Source organism: Pelophylax lessonae (genome assembly GCF_965119305.1).
Source record: "Pelophylax lessonae genome assembly, chromosome: 5".
NCBI lineage: Eukaryota > Metazoa > Chordata > Amphibia > Anura > Ranidae > Pelophylax > Pelophylax lessonae.
The window spans coordinates 98,964,149-98,977,584 of NC_138772.1; the positions used below are offsets into that span (position 1 = coordinate 98,964,149).

Here is a 13,436-nt window from a genome sequence, read left to right on the forward strand (position 1 = left end):
GAATTTTGACTTTCCGTACATTCCAATTCTCTGATGTTCATTGATGGACACAGCATCCACCTCTCTATGGAGTTGTATTACTTCTGACACTGCTTGTAACAAAACTGAGTACCAATAACAGAGACGGGGAGTATACCTCCTGGGACTGCCCATAGGCGTAGTCAAGTTATTTTTCTGTCTAGTGTTCTACTCCTGTAGTGATCAGTATTACCCAACGGTCAAGAAGATCAGGAGCTGTGTCCGTCATTGAACATCAGAGAATTGGATTTTACGGTAAGTCAAAAATCCAATTTTTTTAATTTTAGGTACTTCTAGAGCACCAACAATTTTTACAAAGCACTCTACACATATATATTTTGTACATTCACATCAAACACTGCCCTCAAGGAGCTTACAATCCAAGTTCCCTAACATTCATACATACACATACTAGGGCCAATTTAGACCGGAAACAATTAACCTACCAGCATGTCTTTGAAGTGTGGGAGGAAACCAGAGTACATAAAGGAAATCCACACAGGCACAAGAAGAACATGCAAACTCCAAGCAAGTAGTAACATATTTGGGTTTGAACCCACAACTCTAGTTCTACTAGGCAGAGGTGCTAACCACTTAGCTACTGTCCTGCCCATGAGTGAAAACAATAGCTAGATCTATAGATCCTAGGCAACCCACCCAAAAGTTTTTATATCAAGCTCATAGTAGTGTGTGTTTTATAGTTGAGGAACCAGGCCTTTCAGTGGTCAGTTATTCAGGCTTTGAAGGTTGTTTCAGTTGATATACCATGTTTTTATCAGTAAAACCTCCACTTAGTGCTAATGGTCTGCTGATGGTAACCTCATTCACATTGCAAGAAAATCAGAGCTAAAACATTTTGGTCGATATGGAAAAGGTCTCAATTTTTGTGAAGAATGCTTCTTTTTGAACAAGCTTCTAAATATAATTTTATATAAATTAGACTGTTATTTTCTGAAAGCATACCTTGAAGTCACTTGTTCTTGAGGTGTATTCATCATTCCTGCTACCTGGTCCCAAGTGGAGGTTCTGACCAGTCAAAGTTAGCGCAGCTCTAGGTGATACCCTACTGTTTGCTTTCGCTAGAGGTTTATTTACTATATCTTTCCTCTGTGTTTTGGAATTTTTGTACTTTTGCAACCTTAATATTAGTCCTGTACTCCTTTTTCTGTATGTTTAAAAACTAATGGAAATAAAAAAAAAAATTGCCAGTTCTCATTATTGGGCCTTTTAAATATTAACATCAACAACAATTGCTTTACAACATAGAATTACTGAAAACAGTTGGAGAATCATTCCCTTTATTTACTTTTCCTGCGTGTACATGGTACATCATTGTCACCTGAGGTAAAGAGAAGCTGTGGTGGCCCAACAACGGCATGAATGTTTTTTTGCACTTTCCGTAAACAGTTCCCATATCTATGGGCTTCCTTATAGCCTATAGGATATAAATGAGTATCAACGACCTAGGAAGGCTCATTGGTTTGGACATTTTTGTTTGCTTGTTATGCCAGATAAGTCAGCAGTGTACCGAACTGTGTGCGTGCATGTTGGATAAACAGAAGTTTTTCAAGGGCCTGATATTTCATTGAGAATAATCAGGATCCCTTGTGTATTACCAGCTTAAGTTTGTCCGTATTAAATATGTCGGCTACATGTTGCTTCACTGTGTTTGTTTTAGAGGTGTGTTTCAACATCAAATGTTGCTTAGGCATCAAATGTTCATAACTGTCTCTACTAAACTTGTAGACATTATTTCATCTTTTGGTTATTTAAATCTTTTACAGATAAATTCTTTTTTGTTACTTTAACTGTTCTAATTTTTTTTCTTCATTTAATACAGTTTCTATATTTGACATTTGTTTTTGTTTTGTTTTTCTTTACTCCCTGCTTCTGGCGTTTTCCTTACGTCACCCGTTTCCTTTTGACTTGTGTATGTTTCCTTCTCCTTCTCATTTTCTCCACCTGTTCCTTACTGTACCTTCACTCATCCCTTTGCAATCCCTGCTGCTATAGCCACACAGGCTGGGGAAACTGGCTGAGCAGGTAGGGGATTTTCATGTTCCCTAAATACCCGCCTATAAGCTTCCTAGTGAAGGGGAGACTACACATTGAGACAGCACGCATTGTGATAAAGCACTATTGCTTTAAATTAGTTACGTTGTTTAAAGAATAAAGCCATTCTAACCCCCTAGGGGTAATGCTGGTGGACTGAACCTATCTACTGTTTTCGTATTACTGGAAAATAATGGTAGTGACATCTCTCTGCAACAGGTCCTTGTTCTCTCTCTACCACAAAGTCTCATTCTATGGTAGTATACTATACACAATGTATAGAATCATCGGGGACAATGGAGAGATCACACTAAAGGAGTACTCAGGACGAAGACAGTGGATGAGCCATTCAACTGGCTTCAATTTTGACTGGGCTGACCTTTTAAGTCTTAAGGGACTTGTTTTTATTAAATATGATCGGCCAGAAGTAATTTGTTATACTTATTTTTGTGCAGATTAAGCACAGTCTACATTTCTGATGATTTATTGCTGCCTTTTTGTATCTTTATGACTTTAATGTCTCTCCCTCCATGTCTGGTCTCCTCTCACTGTGCTGCAATATATGTAGCTGTGGTATTACTGGCTATAACTTGCATAGCCACAGATAAAATCGAGGTTCCCCTACATGTAAATCAGTCCATTTCCATAAAGGTGCAAAGCATATTATTCAGTATCCACTTGTGTTTTTTACTTATATGTCTAGATTTTCACTTTATTAATATCTGTTTATAACATTACTGTGTTTATTGGTTGTGCATTTTTAAACAAACTATAGCCCAGCATTGTCTATGTAACTTGGAAAATTGATTTTGGAGCTCTCAGAACCTGTCAAAGATTGAAGAGCAGTAAGCCCTCTAGTTTTCATAAGCCTTTATTTAGTAATAGATCAAAACAGAGTATTTAGTGTATACCAATCAAAATTGTCATCAATTTAATATCGTTAGCCCAGTGTAAGTTAAAAATAGAAAGCTATAACTAAATGCATACCATTGCTCTTTGCTACATGATTGAATTGAAGCTGAACTCCAGGTAAAAAAATATGGTATACTTAAATACAACTAGTACCTAAATTTGTCCTGATATGAGCCTCCAATAACCCAAACTAAAAGAGGGATAGCCAGCATCTGCCAGTCAGGTCCTTTTATAGTTGAAGTTGGGTTAAAATTGGTGAGCAGGGGAATTACTGCATTGGGTTGCTGCTGTTCCTTCTTTGTCCAATTAACAGGCAAGGTTTTGTTTTGACCAAGCTTTTATACTACTGTATAGGAGTTCCCAGTTTAGGATAATTCCCTAAATCACAAATGAGCTGCACAGAGTTAAAATAGTTCTCTTATATACTGTATGTATTTCGACTTTTGCCTGGGTGGTTACTTCGAGCTTAACTTTAACAATGCTGACAAGCTCAGAGTGTTATTTCCAAAGTTTCCCACCTCTCCTGTTATTGTTCATTGTAAGCACAGCTGTACTAATAAACTTTCCAGATACTTTTTACAGTACAGTATTAATTTTGAGCATCAGCTGAATTTTTCTTTTCTTGTATGCTCCAAAAAGCGCTGTGTGTTATTTGTATGCAGTTCAACAGCCTTTGAGTAAACTATGCGTGCAGCTCATAGCTGCAGTGATCCTTTTGGAGGGATCAAAACTTTAAATATAAATTTCCTTACTGTCCATCTCTGCAAGTATGTCATCCTTAAAGCAGAATTAAACCCTTCTATCCTTTGCAGCCAAGGAAGCTGCCATCTTAGCCTCTGTTTTAACTATGTTTGCAACTGATAATGATTATGCATTATTGACATAGAAATATTTTTGCAAACATTTCTATGTGCATAGGGGGTTTATTATGTTTAGATACACGTGGAACATATCTCTGTGTAACATTAGACCCCCTATCAACTTAGTTTGTCTTTCCTTTCTGTAGCAGAGCTTTAAAACTGCCATAAAGGAGAAGTATGGCCAAAGCCCTTTTGGTCATACTTCTCATGTGGGTTACAGGTGTGCACTTAGTTCTGCATCTCCCTTGACCCAGATTCAGCCGACAGCGGGCTGACGTCACAGAGTGGGCCCAGTCTCCTAGCATCCCAACAATATGGGTTCCACCCAGATGCTCGACCAGCCGCTGGCACAGCCTCTCAGCATGCCACTGCCTAAGCCAGCCGCTATTGCCTCCTGTACAACTCAGCACTCCAGAGAGTGCTGGAGGGGCAGACCACAGAGCAGTGATTGACCATCACCACTCTCTGCTCTGAGCAGACCCAAGAACTGCACGATCATTGGTCTTTGACCACTCAGTTCTCAGTGTAGGGCCTGTGGGGGAGAGCTGCAGTTCGGATCTATGCTGCAGTCATCTAAGTGAGTATGTAGGTTTGATTTTTTTAATCTGGCACTTCTCTTTTAAAGCATATGTAAACCCAAAATCTATTTTCAGTATGTTTAGCAACATGCCCCATTGTAAAGTTTTTTTTACAGAGAGAACTTGCCAGTAACAGCAGTTTTGTTTCAGGATGATTTTTACTAGGCCACAGGTTCCTATTAACATCAAAGTTGTCAGCCAGCCATGCACACTCCTTCTCTTGGCTATTGGGCAACCTGTCAGGTCTGCAGGAGGCACGCTAAACAGCCAAGTGAAGGCAGACTCATAACTTTGTAAAACCATGGCTTAGCGTGGTCAGTCTGAAACCTTGAGTGCTCCTACTGTCAACAGATTCACAAAAAATAAATTTGCTCAAGAATACTGTATACAGTTAGACATGACCAAACATGCTAAACTAGATTCAGGTTTACATACACTTTGACTATGTTGAAAATAGTATACTGCTACGTGAGCTTCTGCTACAGAGAAAACGTATCAATGAATGTACCTGTGAGCCTACTCTCTTGTTTCCACCAAACTTTCCGGGTCTGAGTAATTTTAGTGATTGCTTAATCCTAGAAGGAAAGTAGTTAAAACATTTTTTTAGATTTGGATGGAACAGGGTAGGGTTATAACCCCTGTCAGATTTTGCTGATATCTACATTCCCTACTCTGGAAGTACACCCTCTCTATTTGTCCTGGTGACCACCGTTACTGGCACAGAAGTGATGGGAAATTAAACATTTTACAGTTGTCACAGAAAAAGGAAGCGAGGGGGAATAAAAAGGCAGCACTCAGATAATGTCCTTGGTGAGAATTGAAGTTGAGACTCAAGCACAGCAAGGCAAGCATGTTAATCGTGAAGTCACTAAAATTGTGAAATTAATTAAAACCATTTTTAATATTGAAGTTAGGTCACCCTACTAGTGGTTAAAGAGGAGTTCTGCTGAGCTTTATTTATATATGAACTGGCCACAAAGCATGAACCCATAGTAACTTCAGAAAAACTACATCTTTTTGTGAAGGACACATCATCGATTTAACAACTCATTTACATGTGGAAGAATCAATAAAACTTAGGAGCTGTATGTCGTGTGATTGATGACACACAATCATATCTGCTGACTTTACAGTAACCTTAAAATGACTCTGTGACCATCAATGATGGTAAGAATGTGACATACCGAAGCAGTCCCAAAGTTTGGTTGACCTGATATGCTGACAGTGACGTCAATAGTTAAAGTCCTGCTTAAGTACATGCCTTCTTTGCCTCCCTAGTGTATGTAATGTTTTTTTTTTTCATGAAGTAGGGAAGGGTTAGACACTTTGTCAAGTTTGTTTGGCTATCTGTTTCCCCATGAGGATAATCTATCTGTCTTGATGACCATTGTCACCAAGACAGCAAGTGAAGGTAAACTCAAAATTTTAGATTTGCTGCTAGAGAACAAGATGAGGGAATACCTTCTAATGAGGGAACCTGATCCTGTGGCATTACAAGGAGACATTAGGAGAGCTTGTGAACAATGGTTGGTGCACTAAACAAAGATTCAATGTTCAACAAAACTGTTGTAGTGACTCTTCATACAAAAAATAGGTGTATAAAACAAAACATATGTGATAACCAAATGTCAAAATATATACATGTTTCAAAACAAAATCAAAGTCCATCAAGTAGTGACGAAATGATTTGAAGTGTTGTGAAATACAAGTGCTTGAAATAATCCAAAAAGAAGTGATATTAGGTGATATAGGATCCCAACACCGGCTGCCAATCCTGTTTACCAGATATGTATATCTCTTAAGCATTAATTAAATGCAATGGCATGCAAAGTTCACCCTGGTGTGACCACACAATGGAGCCTCTTACCAGATATATCTGTTAACATGCGCTCATGAGATGTTTCCACTGGTTAGATTGGATAGTGGTATTGGTGTCCTCCTGAGTTATCCCCAGATTACCGGACTAATCACTCTTCGGATGATATACCTCACTTGGTGGCTCCAGTGAATAACATGTAATAAAGGCAAATGGACCGCCCGTAGTGCATTATCCTTGGTTTATTAATAAACATGAGGCAAGCGTACTTGCTTAATGCTTAAGAGATATACATATCTGGTAAGCAGGATTGGCAGCCGGTGTTGGGATCCTATATCACCTAATATCACTTCTTTTTGGATTATTTTAAGCACTTGTATTTCACAACACTTCAAATCATTTCGTCACTACTTGATGGACTTTGATTTTGTTTTGAAACATGTATATATTTTGACGTTTGGTTATCACATATGTTTTGTTTTGTACACCTATTTTTTGTATGAAGAGTCACTACAACAGTTTTGTTGAACATTGAATCTTTGTTTAGCGCACCAACCATTGTTCACATACCAATTTGCTAGGCACAGTTTCTTGGTTGCAGCTTTACACGTTATTAATTATCAGCGCACTTTCACCCACCTTTCATTAGGAGAGCTTGGCTCTGGCTTTGCATACACTTTAAAGTTTTTTCCGTGCAAAATAAAAGAAAAAAAAACTTGCAGTATTTCTCTGCAATACTTGCCCATTTTTTCACGTTTTAACCTTTTAAAGATGCTTCTTGTACAGAAGCATGGCCGCTGATCTGACAGAAATGCATGCAGTCCTGTTGTAAGCTGATATACAGCATTTTTTGTGGACAAGGTGGTGTCTGCCCTGCCCAGATTTATTTTGCTACTACTCCCACGATCCCACTCTACAATCTTCACAGCACAAAGGCTAATCATTTTGTAGTTCCTAGATAAGAACTGGGAAGGCTAAATACGTTGTTCCAGATAACACAGAATTTGTGCACAAGACACACAACAGCTCTACAGCTTTGACTTGATAAACAGATTTTTTTTTTTTTGTGCACTTATCGAACAGATAAGTGACCTTACAGCCCCTTACTCCTTCCTCCTTGCCACTTGAAATTATGTGAGAACTCACTTCTGCAATGGGCAGGGATGCATTCTCACTGAATGTGAAATGCCCAGCTGTCCTAGGAAGCAGTGATGTCACCCATGTCTCCAGGAAGCCAAGATTGAAGTATTATTTTATCTTTTTGTTGAATATTTATTTTTAAAGCTGTTTTTCTACTATTTTTTGGGCAGCAGGAGGCTGGCAGGGAAATGGACCTTCTTTTTTTTTTTTTGGCAGACCTTCCTTGGGTCTGCTTTAAATTATTATGGGTAATGCTACTACCTTCTCTTTCTTCTAGGTTTACATGTCTGTTCCTTGTGTTACCAGTTGACTACATAGCTGTAGTGGATCTGTGAAGTGTGTTTTATTAAATAAGAGGTTGAAGGTTTTCCTTATGTTGCTTGGAGAATTGTATCTATACAGCCTGAAATCTTTTTTTTTTTTTTTTATGTTTTTTTTTATTCCTTCACACATTTTGAATACTTGTTTAAAGTTTCATGTGCTGTACGGTTTATTTGATCTGGTTAAAAATTAACAAAAGCTGTGGTTTAGAATGCAGGTGCCCAAAGCTCCTCATGACACATTGTCTGCTAATTTTTTTTGCATAAAAAAGGTGCATTGGAAAAAAAATTCTAACTCCACCAAAACTGCTATTTAAATTGTAGGTGGTCCTTTTAGACCTTTTGGAAAGTACAAGATGGGGATTACCTTTCTAGAAAAGCTGGTTAAGTTGTAACTTACTTTGGAGACTTATCCCCCCTATTGTGAGAGTGCCCCTACTTCTGCTGCTGTAGGAGCATTTTTCCTCCTTGGGTTTCCATAAGGCAAATGAAATAGGAAGTTCAGGAGAATGGGACTGCTTTGAAATTGCTGTGGCTGGTGTGAAGACCTGAAAATGTAACCTTGCCACTGGAGTTCTGGACACAAAGCAGCAGCCACTAAAGCCAAAACATTCCTTTTAAGTGTAATGTTCCTATAAGGTGTGACAACTTATAGTTAGTGACTAACTGTCTTGTTCATACTTAGTACATTAATTCGGGAGGTTTCACTCTAGAGTCCGCAAGTTCTCTGTACTTCTTTGTTTTGGTGCTTTAAAGGGAGGAAGTGTCATTTGTTCCCATTGTGTTCAGATCTATACAGAAAACATACACCGCTTAGAGAGGCCCTGTCACCAATTTGCATTTAAAAGCACAGAAAACCCAGGTTATTTAAATGATTGCATGCAGCATTTTTTTCCCTTTACATAAATGGTTTTCCTATTCATTTGTAACGTGACTTTTAAATTACTGGCAAATTTGACTTCTTCAAGAAGAGTTGAATCTTTAGCACAGCCACAGTTCCTCCTCCTCCTTGCCCATGTCATTTGCGATCTCTTCTTCTGGGAGAGTCTAGTCACTGTCTGTGTTGGCCCATCTCCCCTGCCCCTCCCTTCACCTCCCTACAAAACCTTTTATGTAGCTGCCAGAAGAGTGAAGGGGGTGCTGACATTGCATTCCAAGAAGGGTAGATATATTTTTTTAAAGGTAAATAACTTGCATAAAATACTTTAAATGTGCATATAAACTTATGGGAAGATTGTTGTTTAAATAAATGGTCTAGTGTCTGGATCTTTTTAATGAAATGAGTTACCCGCTTCTCCTATGATACTGTATAGATTTCTAATTAGAGGCATTGGACAAAGTGAGCTGCAAATGATGAACTGTCTTATTAAAAAGCCTAATTTGTTCTATAAAGGATGTAGCTCTAGAGCAGTGATGGCGAACCTTGGCACCCCGGATGTTTTGGAACTACATTTCCCACGATTCTCAACTACACTGGAGAGTGCATGAGCATCATGGGAAATGTAGTTCCAAAACATCTGGGGTGCCAAGGTTCGCCATCACTACTCTAGAGGCTCATTAGAAAATGATCACACTATAGTTTCTCTTTTACAAAAAAAAAAAAAAAAGGTACATACAAGCACCTTGTAATGCCTACATGTCCGTTATCTCTCACTATGTCTAAAATAGCAGTGGACACTTTAAGCAGTAGTTTATCCTGATGATAAACTGTTTTCTGTTTGGTAACTTTAATATTGTATCCGAGTGCCTCAATATATTTCTTTAAGGAAAGTCTTCAAATAGTATATACCACTTAGTTTGTGTACCAGAGAAGTTTTAGGAAAACCTAATGTATATACCTGCCATTTTGAACCAGGGTTCAATGGAACCCTAGGGTTCCTCCAGAGATTGCCAGGGTTTCCTTGAGCCATGAGCAATTTCTGTCTTTCAGATGAAAAAAAAACAATGACAACAATGATCTTTTAGCTATCTGTAACTGGAAATTCTTCCCAGTGACCACAAATGTAAGGAACATTCTTCCCATTGGCCATAATGCTTATGTCATGTGAGCTGTAGATACTCTTAGCAGGGGTTTCTTTATTATAGGGGTTCCTCAGAGTTGAGAAGTTTGAGAAAGGCTGCTATATACTATTACTATTAACTCTTCTCTAAAATGTAGGTGATTCTGATATGTACTTATTGCACAGTCCATGTACAGACATTTTTAAGAAACACATTGCCTAATAATGTTTTTTTATTTCGTTTTTGGAAAATAAGTATAACACCACTTTATATTAGTATTTTGTGGTTGTAAGGTTATATCACCTAATGCCTTAACTCTGAAATACCAATTGTGTTGCAGGGAACATCTGGACCAGATCCCACAACTGTGTACGTGGACATGAGAGCGTTGCGGCATGATCGGTATGTAGGACTCTTTTTTTTTTTTAAGTCTGTGTTCATATGTATAGAAAGTCTTAATGCTTTCCTAATAGGTACCAAACAAGAGGTGGAAAACAATAGGCTCAATCTGCTTTGCTATAATACTTGTGGTTTTTGCTATAATGGTTGTTCTTTTCAAAGATGTGACTCTTATTGTGTGCTTTCTTCAAATTTTTTTAAATATTTGTTCCTTTGGCACTTGACATTGGTCAGGGGAAGGAGCCAATATTGTGCGGAGCATGCCACAATTGTTATAACCCCGCTGGGGTTATCAGAATGTTCTTCGTCCTGAAGTGTGATGAACAGAGGTCTCTTTATTTGAGGATGATGGAGGCCTGTAAGCAGCTTTATAAAATGTCGCTGTGGGCTTAAAGTGTACATACCCAGATACTCATTAGAGGTAATAATAGGGTTTTTTAAAACAGGGATCTGTTCCCGACTGTGCACATAAATGCAGCCTCACGTAAGTGGGCTTTTTTCCATGGGGCCACATGTATGTGTACCTCCCTTTGTGCTGGGAGCACGCCGCACAGCGCACTACCAGCACAGAGACTGGGGTCTCAACGAGAACCCTAGGTCTAGTACTAATGAGCTGGACCCGGGACTGCCTGTTCCAGGTCACCTCATCGCTGTGATAGCCTCTGATTGGCTATCACAGTGGTCAGTCACTGTGAACCCATCCCTGGGTTTCCTTCCCCTTCTCAATGAAGAGAAATATGCATTGTATCTTCATCTTATTGCAGCAGAGGAATTGTAAACAAACCAAGTGTTAAAAAAAAAAAAAATTACAAAATCAAGGTTGCCAGAGTTATTTTTAGGGTCAAGGTTGAGATCAAAGGTCACCGTCAGCATATTTTGGGTAGAATTTAAAGAACAAAAAAAGTAAATTGGTATCCGGGTCAGTTAGAGTCAGCGTCGATGTGTTTTAGGCAGGATAGAACAAAATGCGCACCATTCTTTCTAGGCTGTACTACGGGTACAAACAACAACTAACAGACTTGCTCAGCACCTTATGTCACTTTCTTTTTGTGGACTTTTTTGCACGGAGAAAAACAGCTGCACTTTATCAATTTATGGACTGCATGTATCTGTATATGTAGTTTTCTACTGAGCAATTGTTTGCACTTTATGAATTATTGGAATCCACTTATTTATTTATTAATCCTATTTATTCACTTAGCACTTATCACTTTTTGACTCGGCGCCTCAAATTACTATTATTTTAATTTGCAAATTGATGGCAGCCGCATCTTTACTTTTTATTTAATATTCATGTTTCACCTACTACAAGGGAGGCGCCATTTGTAGTTCTTTACATTCCTCAATAAATTGTCGATAGGATTAAGGTCTGGAGACTTGCTAGGCCACTCCATGATCTTAATGTGCTTCATCTTGAGCCACTCCTTTGTTGCCTTGGCGGTATGTTTTGGGTCATTTTAATGCTGGAAGACCCATCCATGACCCATCTTCAGTGTTCTGCCTGAGGAAGGAAGGTTTTCACACAAGATTTTACAATACATGGCCCCGTCCATTGGCCTCTCTATGCAGCAAGGTCAGCCTGTACCTTTAGCAGAGAAACAGCCCCAAAGCATAATGTTTCCACCTCCGTGCTTGACTGTAGGAATGGTGTTTTTAGGGTCATAGTCAGCATTTTCCTTCCTCCAAACAGGGCAAGTCGAGTTAATGCCAAAGAGCTCAGTTTTGGTCTCATCTGACCACAGTATTTTTTCCCTATCCTTCTCTGAATCATTTATGTTCATTGGCAAACTTCAATCCATGGCGGCGTATTGTGTTACCAATGGTTTGTTTGGTGACTGTGGTCCCAACTGCCTTGAGATCATTCATAAGCTCCTCCTGTGTAGTTCTGGACAATTCCTGGCTTTTCTCATCCTTAGCTCCAGACTGAGGGTGATTAATGGTTATTTTGTATTTTTTCCATTTGCAAATAATCACTCCAACAGTTGTCTCCTTCTCACCAAGCTTCTTGCTGATGGTCTTGTAACCCATTCCAGCCTTGTGCAGGTTCACAGTCCCTGATGTCCTTTGACAGCTCTTTGGTCTTGCCAATGATGGTGGGTTTGAATGGAAGAAAGATTCTGTTGACAGGTATCTTTTATACACATAGCAAGTTGTCGTTAGGAGCACCTTCAATTGACTGGACTAATCTGTGTTCCACATGAGCACATACTGTAGCCAGTCTGTGGGAGCCAGAATTATTGTTGGTTGGTAGGAGATCAAATATTTATTTTACTCACTGATCTGCAACTCAATTTCTAACATATTTATCATGTGTTTTTTCGGGATTTTTGGCTAATATTCTGTCTCTGTCATTCAAAATACACCTATGATACAAATGATACACCCTTCATTTCTTTGTAATTGGGCAGACTTACAAAATCTGCAGGTGATCAAATAAATATTTTCCCCACTGTAGGAATTTAGATTAGTTTTACCTTTCGGTGTGAAGGGATTAAGGAATACAGTGAACATAATTGATCCTCAGGCATTAGAATAAATAGAAACATGCCATTTTCTGCTAGTCTATATACTGTATATAATATATAAAGTTAGAATGACCAGTTTTAGTGTCCACAGTTGAAAGAAAACCTTTGCATGTTGCATTCAGTTTAGGTGGATGGCCATGTCTTGGTAGGTTTGCAGTTGTGCCATACTCTTTTCGTTTTCAGATGATGAATCGAACATTGCTCTGTGAGATGTTCAAAACTTAGAATATTTTTATAACCTAACCCTGCTTTAACCTTTTCCACAACTTTATCCCAGACCTGTCTGGTGTGTTCCTTGGCCTTCATGATGCTGTTTGTTCTCTAAGGTTCTCTAACAAACCTCTGAGGGCTTCACAGAACAGCTACATACATAGATACATAGTTACATAGTTAGTGAGGTTGAAAAAAGACATCAGTCCATCCAGTTCAACCTATGATGTGTGTGTGTTTGCTTTTAACCGTACATTGTGTACCCCTGTATGTTGTGGTCTCCAAGGTGTCCATCTAATAGTTTTTTGAAACTATCAATGCTCCCAGCTGATACGACTGCTTGTGGAAGAGAATTCCACATCCTTACCACTCTTACAGTGAAGAACCCCTTACGCATTTTAAGGTTAAACCGCCTTTCCTCTAGTTTTAGTGAATGGCCACATGTCTTATTGTATCTCCTCTCTCTGAATAGTTTGTTCCTTATGCTAGGGTCGCCAGTACAGTATTTGTACATTGATATCATATCCCCCCTCAATCGTCTCTTCTCCAGAGAGAATAAGTTCAGTGCTTGTAGTCTTTCCTCATAGCTGATGTCCTCCATTCCC

The 13,436-nt window shown here is 38.8% G+C and overlaps 1 protein-coding gene across 5 annotated transcripts in view; it reads left to right on the top strand.

Annotated features, from left to right (window-relative positions):
- Positions 1 to 13,436, top strand: part of DIP2C (disco interacting protein 2 homolog C) — a 762,684-nt gene that overhangs the window by 713,171 nt on the left and 36,077 nt on the right. For all 5 annotated transcript variants that reach the window (XM_082258569.1, XM_082258570.1, XM_082258572.1 and 2 more), the window contains one exon: positions 10,038 to 10,099. In XM_082258569.1, coding sequence (XP_082114695.1) covers positions 10,038 to 10,099 — 62 coding nt within the window. The remainder of the gene's footprint in view (positions 1 to 10,037; positions 10,100 to 13,436) is intronic.